This window comes from Dreissena polymorpha, chromosome 4 (assembly GCF_020536995.1).
Source record: "Dreissena polymorpha isolate Duluth1 chromosome 4, UMN_Dpol_1.0, whole genome shotgun sequence".
In the NCBI taxonomy this organism is placed as follows: Eukaryota; Metazoa; Mollusca; class Bivalvia; order Myida; family Dreissenidae; genus Dreissena; species Dreissena polymorpha.
Genome location: NC_068358.1, coordinates 93,562,538 through 93,571,811, shown reverse-complemented (window position 1 = coordinate 93,571,811; position 9,274 = coordinate 93,562,538). Strand labels below are relative to the sequence as shown.

Here is a 9,274-nt window from a genome sequence, read left to right as displayed (position 1 = left end):
TTGAGGTTCAATATATCTTACAACAATGCATTGCATTTGGCTAACATGGGACTTTGGAAGCTTACGAATATGTTTACATTTTGGCATGTTTGTTTGCTTGTGGATTAAAAATATCTTTTCCATTTTTATAAATTTCCAAATATTCGACGAAGCATGTCAAGTATATTTGCAGGCACGGGTAATCGATAAATCATATTCAATTAACGATTTTCAAAGCTGGGTTATATTACCCGTGGCCTTATTCACTTTGTTGGTATGGGTATAGCGATTGTTGTTTCAGGTTTCACAATTAACTTAAGGGTAGTGTAATATTTTTCAGAAAACAACTAACTGAAGGCAAATATGACCAAACTGAATGATACTGATGGGAAAGAAGCCAATTTTATTATTAACAAACATTTGACCTGCAATATGGAAGGAACGCACCACAATGTGAAGAAATCCAGACTAGCCATGTTTACGGATGCCCGGCAGATATCGGAGGAGGAGGGGAATTGCCTTCGGACTAACGAATCGCCGTCCTCAGAAGTCACAACAGATCCATTCTCTGCTAAGGATAAATATCCCTCTTTGACAACGCTGTGTAATGAACTAGACTCTTGTGACTTGTCCGACCTTCAATCTAATGGGCACCAAGACTTAATTAATGTCAATAATTTACTTCAAAGAACTACCCAACAGGACATCGTGTGTCACACGGAAGAAATGTTTGAAACAGACGATGACGGCGATACGCCTTTGCATCTTGCAATTATTTTGGACAAGCTGTGGTTGGTTAGTATAATTATCAAAATGGCCCCAGCGTTTAAGTATCTGTCCATACGAAACAAACTCTTTCAAACACCGCTTCATTTGGCGGTCATTATGCGAAAGATGGACATCGTGCGGCAGCTGGTGTGCGCAGGCGCGGACATCATGGCAGTCGATAGAAACGGAAATACGCCGCTTCATATAGCTTGCCGTGATGGGTTTTACGAAATTGCTCGTTATTTGTTAGAGCCAGTACGATACAGCGAAATCCAATGCAATCCGTACGATATTCCTTATCAGAAAATTCCTCAGGATTTCGACATTGCGAACTATGACGGTTTGACCTGTCTTCATCTGGCAGTCATGAATAAGCACATAAACATACTGCAACTCCTTATCGAACGCGACGTAGACTTGAACATGATCGAACGGAAAGCAGGTAGAACTGTTCTCCACATGGCGTGCATTAGCGGTGACGTCAAACTGATGCTTATGTTCGTGCATGTTAGGACATGCAATATGGACGCACGATCTTACAGCGGATGCACGCCCCTAGACCTGGCCCGGGACTATAAACAGGACGGGGTTTACACGATCTTGGCGGCTGCAGGCGCAAAACATAGCGCAGAATCTGTGGACAGTGACTCAAATTGAAGTATCAATAAAATATTTTGTTAAAGTTGCATGTAGTTTGTTTTGTTGTTGAATTCAGTATTACCTAATGTTTATCTACATACTTCCTAAATACGTTACCATGCACATTTTTTTGTACTCTGTAAGTGTTTTGTGATGTTTATATGTTCCTGTCATACTTATTGTTTGACTGTTAACTTTACCCATTCTCCAACACGTTATGTGTAAAACAACTTACAGTATAATTAAATAAGTACTGCAAACGTGTTGCTATGGCAACGATTATTTTACTCAGGCCACCCAAGAATAGACTGGATAAATTAATAATACCACGTGACAATTGATCTTGTATTTATATTAATGTCTCAGGCATTAGTTTGTATTGCACATAGCATTTTTCGATTGTTTTTTGTTTATTATTTATGATTTTTACATTTTTAACGCATGAAACGTGTTGCAAATTTATGCCCTTCTTTTGTCGTTGATTTTATTACTGCTAGTCCCCGTTTATGGAGCCGTCGGCGTGTTGTTTATTGTCGTTTTTTGTGTAGCTGTCGCACTAATTCCACGGTTGTTCATGGAGTTTAGAATAAATACGTAATTGTATAGTTGTACGTATTTGTGAATGCATTATTTGCACAGTTAAATTACATGAAAAGTTAAAGTATTTCATTGTTAATACCTTCATATGTTTATTGTAAATACAATGCATGTGTACATTCCGTAAAGCATTTGTTTTTAAGTGTTATTGTTTTATCGGAATAATACAAAACTAGATCTGCAATAAGTTGGTGTTCATCGGCATTCAAATTCTGAATTCGTGTTTTTATTTCCCTTGCTTTAAACAATTTCAAAATTACTTCTGTAGGTATTCACATTTAACACCAACAGTAGCTTATATGCAGTATTTCTGTATATTTTAAGACTATATATATTTTTTCAATTAGCTGTTATTAAATTAAATTTAAATTCCGTAACACGGTATGTATATTGTAATTCTTCAGGGTACCTTGACACTCATTGGCCTTTAAACAGTTTTAGCAATCACCAATACCTTATATTTCTGTTGGTTTATGTTTGAGGGCGAAGTGCAATACTATCGTTGTGTGTATAACGTCTGGAACATTCCAAAACTGTTGTTTTTTTCACCTGTGCCAAATTTTGAGATGATTTTCTGCGTGTGTATACTTGCAGAATGGTGCTTAAACATGAACATGAAGATCTGAATCAGCATTTTTTTTTTAAAAATGATAATTAAACACTCACCATTATATTCTCTGTCAATCTATGTATTGTTGTTATGTTAATCCTGTCCCGAGGGATACGTGTTCTTATCAATATGTTTGTGTAAGTGTGTATGAGTATGTTATTCCTTTTTAACGATTTCATATTACAATGAATTGCAATTTTGTGCAGCAGTTGTTCATAGTTTTACTGAATGTGTGTGTGTAGGTATGATATTGATTTAGTTTTTAAATTATACTGTCTCAGCACTGTAAATTCCTCTCAAAGTGAACGTTTCGCAGAACTACGTATGTTTTATTTCAGTCAATGATTTATTAATTTAACTGACTTCTTTATCGTTACATCATAGTTTGAATATTAGTACATTAAAGTCACAATCTAAATTCAAATCTTTGACATGCAATTATGTAATTCAAACAACTCATACAGAAACATCCGTCTAAAGATGTGCCACATTCCAGCTTCATATGTCAACTATTTTCACCGATGTAAACGGAATTTAAAATTGATCTATTGACGCATGAACTTTACACGTCTTACATTCTTCAACAAACAAAAAACACCAATTCTTGTCTTATAGATTATGTAAGTAAACAAACTAACTGCAACGTCTTATCTAACTGTTTATGAATGCAAACAAAATAACAGCGTAGTCTAACTGAGTATTCATATAAACAAACTAAACTACAAAACAAAATCACTTTGAGTCCCATTTACATACAGGCTTCGTTTTGGTGTTGAACACAATATTATTACGTTTTAATGTTTTAATGGATAGTCGTACAATACCTTCTTAACAGTTATTGAAAAAACCGTAATTCAAATCGATGTCTACAATTCAGTGGAATACGGCAATTTAAGTAACCAAATAATATAATTGTTCGATTATCTTCTAAATCCAACTAAAATTCATTCTTTTTCCTTATGTTTCGGTATTTAAATAAGAAATGCATAGTCATATTGCACCGCCCTAGATTTTCACCAATGTCTATAGGATATCTGTGTTGGTGATGTAAAAGTGATCCATCACCCATACTCAAACATATATGGCATCATCCGAACGCTAAAAGAAATAGAAGTATTGAGCTACATCAGACAGCTACAGTGCTCAAAGGGGGACACCGACCCACCAGGAAGATAAAATACCGAAACTTCGACCAGCAACTTAATGCCATGAAGGGGCGACTTCGTGATCAGACTGTTACTGTTGTTCAGTACGCCGATGCGTGTTTATACTTTGTACATCTGTGAATGTATTGATTTTGGCGCATGTAAATATTAAAATAATATTGGTTGTTAGATATAATATGTTAATAAAGAAAATAAAAAATTGTCTGAGTATTTTAATACATTCATATTACACTTTCTATGGATATGAAATCTATGAGTTGTTAAATATAATATGTTAATAAAGAAAAGAAAAATGTATTAAGAAGCATTTTGGTGTTTCTTATGTTTATTTAATCACATGTAATAAATGCAAAAAAAACGATGAGAGAAAAACTCCGCAGTAAAACCCTTTCGATCGAGACCGACTACGCGTAGTGTAGAAAGTGGACCACAATTTGAATCTTACTGTAGTTGGATTTTAGCGACTTACCTGGATTTTCCGATATCGAATTTTAATCTTAAAAATAAAAATGTGGGAAATTCGTGAGTAAACCTCTGTTTTTCCTATGTCACGTGTTTATTACTCAATACCCAAACATACGAGATGATAAACGTAAACCTTATGTTTTTACTATATATTTAGTCCACATGTTACGTTTTAATTGAAGCAAAGTGACTAAGACTGTTTAAACAGTAGTTGATTTTTGCATGTATACATACGTATATAAAACAAGGGCTGTTTGTAAAACATGCATGCCCCCATATGGGCTGTCAGTTGAAGTGGCAGCCATTGTGTGAATACGTTTTTTGTTACTGTGACCTTGACCTTTGACCTAGTGACCTGAAAATCATGAGGGGTCATCTGCCGGTCGTGATCAATGTACCTATGAAGTTTCATGATCCTAGGCGAAAGCTTTCTTGAGTTATCATCGGAAACCATTTTACTGTGTCGAGTCACCGTGACCTTGACCTTTGACCTAGTGACCTGAAAATCAATAGGGGTCATATGCGAGTCATGATCAATGTACCTATGAAGTTTCATGATCCTAGGCGTAAGCGTTCTTGAGTTATCATCCGGAAACCATTTTACTGGATCGAGTCACCGTGACCTTGACCTAGTGACCTGAAAATCAATAGGGATAATTTTCGAGTCATGATCAATGTACCTATGAAGTTTCATGATCCTAGGCGTAAGCGTTCTTGATTTATCATCCGGAAACCATTTTACTGGTTCGAGTCACCGTGACATTGACCTTCGACCTAGTGACCTGAAAATCAATAGGGGTCATCTGCGAGTCATGATCAATGTACCTATGAAGTTTCATGATCCTATGCGTAAGCGTTCTTGAGTTATCATCTGGACACCATTTTCCTGGTTCGAGTCACAGTGACCTTGACCTTTGACCTAGTGACATGAAAGTCAATAAGGTTCATCTGCAAGTCATGATCAATGTACATATGAAGTTTCATGATCATAGGCGTAAGCGTTCTTGAGTTATCATCCGGAAACCATTTTTCTGTGTCGAGTCACCGTGACCTTGACCTTTCACCTAGTGACCTGAAAATCAATAGGGGTCATCTGAAAGTCATGGTCAATGTACCTATAAAGTTTCATGACCCTAGGCGTAAGCATTCTTGAGTTATCATCCGGAAACCATTTTACTAGTTCTAGTCACCGTGACCTTGGCCTTTGATCTAGTGACCTCAAAATCAATAGGGGTCATCTGCGAGTCATGATCAATGTACCTATGAAGTTTCATGATCCTAGACGTGAGCTTTCTTGAGTTATCATCCGGAAACCATTTGGTGAACGGACGGCCCGACATGTGCAAAACAATATACTTCCTCTTCTTCGTAGGGGGAAATAAATATATAAAAACAAATGGCATTTACTTAAAATTGGGAAGTACAATGTTGTTGGTAATAAAAGGTTCAGCCAAAGACGCATATTTCAAATGTACCAAATTCAACCTGTCGCGTGATATCTTATCTACATCTTATGATGAGAACATGCATGTGTTTATGTGTTCAGAATTAAGCATCACGCTTGAGCAAACCATGTAAGTATTATGTTTTCGGATTTGAATTCGATTTATTCGGTTTTAATTACTCAATACACATTAATATAATTTATATAAAATAATCTTCTGGATGGGAAACAAACTACTTACTTCCACGAGTCATGATTGTTTGAGGTTCAAATCAAACAAGCTTTCACTTTTGTGAAATGAGCCGGTCCAAAAAAAAAGTTACCCATAGCATTATTCATCGGTATTATGTTTACATTCAGCTTCAATTGATAATTAACAGGTATATTTAGTTGTTGAATATAAACGTCCGTGTAATTCAAAGACATCTATACATTGCATGTATTATTGATAAAACTTTCATTAATAAATTACATGGAAATCTCGAAAGTCAATTATTAATATTTACTGACTTTGAATGCAACAAGAAATAAAAAAAGTTACTATCTAATTTTATATGTTCAAGAAAATCGCAAAATACAAGTTTCCTTAATTCTTTTATATTTTGATATATTTTCTGATGTACATAGTATATGTAATGCATCTTATTTGTGAAGCTAAAACATAAAAAGATATAATACTTATACATACAATGTACACGTATGCTCTCTAAGAAAATAATGTTTCCTTAATAAATACTTTACAAAAATGCAAAACTTCTTTTAAAAGTGTATTATACAATTATCCACACAGAATAAACCTAACAGTGAATATAAGTCCATGACGTGTGTTCGAGCACCTTCAGTTGCTAACGTTATTTTAGATCAGCGAATCTATTTGTGGCTTATAAGCTTCTAATTAATATCTCCTAATTGCGGGTATTTACAATCATGTGCAAATCTGTACGTGTACACTAACATTACGTCCACACCTGCAGATCTCCAAATGTGCACGTATCAGTCATTAAAGGCGCATGTGAGCCTCTTAACGGATATTGATCTACCAACATTACAATTAAAAATTTCCGTTTGTTGGTTATGACAAATGATATTAAAGAAAATAAAAATGAAATGGTGGTTGGAACACATATTTCAATGCATTCAATGATGAAATAGTAAACTAGAAGCATGACTTATTTATTTTAATAAAACAACTTCAGCAAGTTCTCAACTAAACACATGTATACATAGTATACATTTTATATAATAATGCTCAAGCCGTTTAATGCTCATGCCGGTGCCTAGAATATGTAAATACATAAATCTGAGTGTTCAATATAGTGTCAAGGAGCCCCTTGAAGAAGTAGTGTTTTTCAGTGTTAAATTAATGTTTCGAGTTACATGTAAATACTCCCCCGCCTTTTGTTGCATAACTAGGCGGGACGCGTAACACGGGTAGACTTAAGTTTTTGTGTGGGATGTTAACCTGACAAGATATAAGATACAAGATACAAACTTTTATTTCAAGTCGGTTTACAATAAATAACAGTATAACATTAGCTATGTACAGCTATTGACCGACACAACCTGACAGCTGTCGACAAAGAAAATTAGTATGTATGTCCCAGTAACATTGAGATAAAATGTCGAAATCATCACGACCCACGTTTAATGTAAAATTAATAGTTCGCACTGAAAGGTAAAAATTTGAGATGAATGCGTTTAATTGACTGACTTAAACAATGATTTTGTAACGAAAATAATGATTTAACATCTGTGGCGTGTCTATTTAATAGTTTCATTATTTTATTAAGTTGAATCAATATTAAATCATTAAACGGCCGATTTCCCAATGCTGTGATCTGGTAATAGTAAGTTGATCAAGATTTGGGATCATGTCTATAATAGTTACGGACGCGGGTCAAATAGGAGAATGATGATTTTCGAAAATAATTTTTATGCTCCACACAATTATTGTAGCCGAGACACCGCGGTCCCTGTTGCCTTTGTGATGGTATTGGTATTGCGATGGTAACGCTTCACACATGTAACTAATGATCAATGTAATATATTTCAGAAAGTAAATACGAAAAAGCTAAAATATACTGGAGACGTTCGACGAACAGCAACCTTCAAAATTTGAACTGCAATATGGAAGGGACGCACCACACTAAGAAGAAATTCAGATTAGCCATGCCAACGCATGCCCGGCAGATATCGGAGGAGGAGGAGCATTGCCTTCGGGCAGACGAATCGCCTTCCTCAGAAGTCACAACAGATCCATTCACTGCAAATGATAAATATCCCTCAGTGACAACGATGTGCGATGAACAAGACTCATGTGACTTGTCCGACATTCAATCTCATCGACATCAAGATTTAAATAGTGTTAATGTCAATAATTTACATCAAAAAACTTCACAACAGGACATCGTGTGTAATACGGAAGAAATGTTTGCACAAAAAAAGACGGCGACACGCCTTTGCATCTTGCAATTATTATGGAAAAGCTGTGGTTGGTTAGTATAATTATCAAAATGGCCCCAGCGCATAAGTTTCTGTCCATACGAAGCAAAGTCTTTCAAACGCCGCTCCATTTGGCGGTCATTATGCGAAAGATGGATATCGTGCGGCAGCTGGTGTGCGCAGGCGCAGACTTCACGGCAGTCGATAGGAACGGCATTACGCCGCTTCATATAGCTTGCCGTGATGGGTTTTACGAAATTGCTCGTTATTCGTTAGAGCCAGTACGACACGGAGTAATCCAATGCAATCCGTAAAATATACCTTATCAACAAGTACACACGAGCTCGACATCGCAAACTACGACGGTTTGACCTGTCTACACCTGGCAGTCATGAATAGACACGTGGACATACTGCAACTCCTCATCGAACGCGACGTACACTTGAACACGATCGAGAGGAAAGCGGGTAGAACTATTCTCCACATGGCGAGAATTAGCCTTGGCGTCAAGCTGGTGCAGACGTTAATGAGTGTTAAATCGTGCACTATAGACGCACGGACGTACAGCGGGTACACGCCCCTTGACCTTGCGCGTGACTATCACAAGGGCGGGGTAAACACGATCCTTGCGGCTGCAGGCGCGAAACATGGCACCGAATCTGTGGACAGTGACTCAGATTGAAGTATCAATACAGAGGATAATATGTTAGTGTTGATTATAGATCAGGTTTATCATGCGAGGCTTAGAAAACAAAAAGCACGAGCCTTGGCGAGTGCTTTTTCGTTTTCGTGCCGAGCATGATAAACCTGATCTATAATCAACACTAACATATTATTCTATTTATCCCACGTTTTATTCAGTAAACTTTTTTTATTTAAACAAAATTAGTTTTTATGAGTGTTTGTCGTACTTTGATAATGACTGTAGTGTAACCAAGGTCAGTGTATTACTCTGCGTTCCAAAAAAAAACCGCTGATCAAATAATCTTTTTTTTTAAATCAGAATATCGTTCTGTAACAAAGAGTCGAGCGTTATTAATTACAAATTTAATCATATTGAATTGCAAATCTTAAAGTTTTATAATATCAATATGACATTAAGTTGTTATATACAAGGAACTACATTTGTTTAAAACGTAGCCTAACACCACACACAATTCACTT

The 9,274-nt window shown here is 36.1% G+C and overlaps 1 protein-coding gene across 1 annotated transcript; it reads left to right on the top strand.

Moving 5' to 3' along the window:
• Positions 1-411: 411 nt before the first annotated feature.
• Positions 412-8,792, top strand: LOC127878621 (ankyrin-3-like). The gene is made up of 4 exons (XM_052425147.1): positions 412-1,390; positions 7,722-7,985; positions 8,192-8,357; positions 8,510-8,792. The coding sequence occupies exons 1-4, from the start codon at positions 412-414 to the stop codon at positions 8,790-8,792; spliced, it is 1,692 nt and encodes a 563-aa protein (XP_052281107.1).
• Positions 8,793-9,274: the final 482 nt, after the last annotated feature.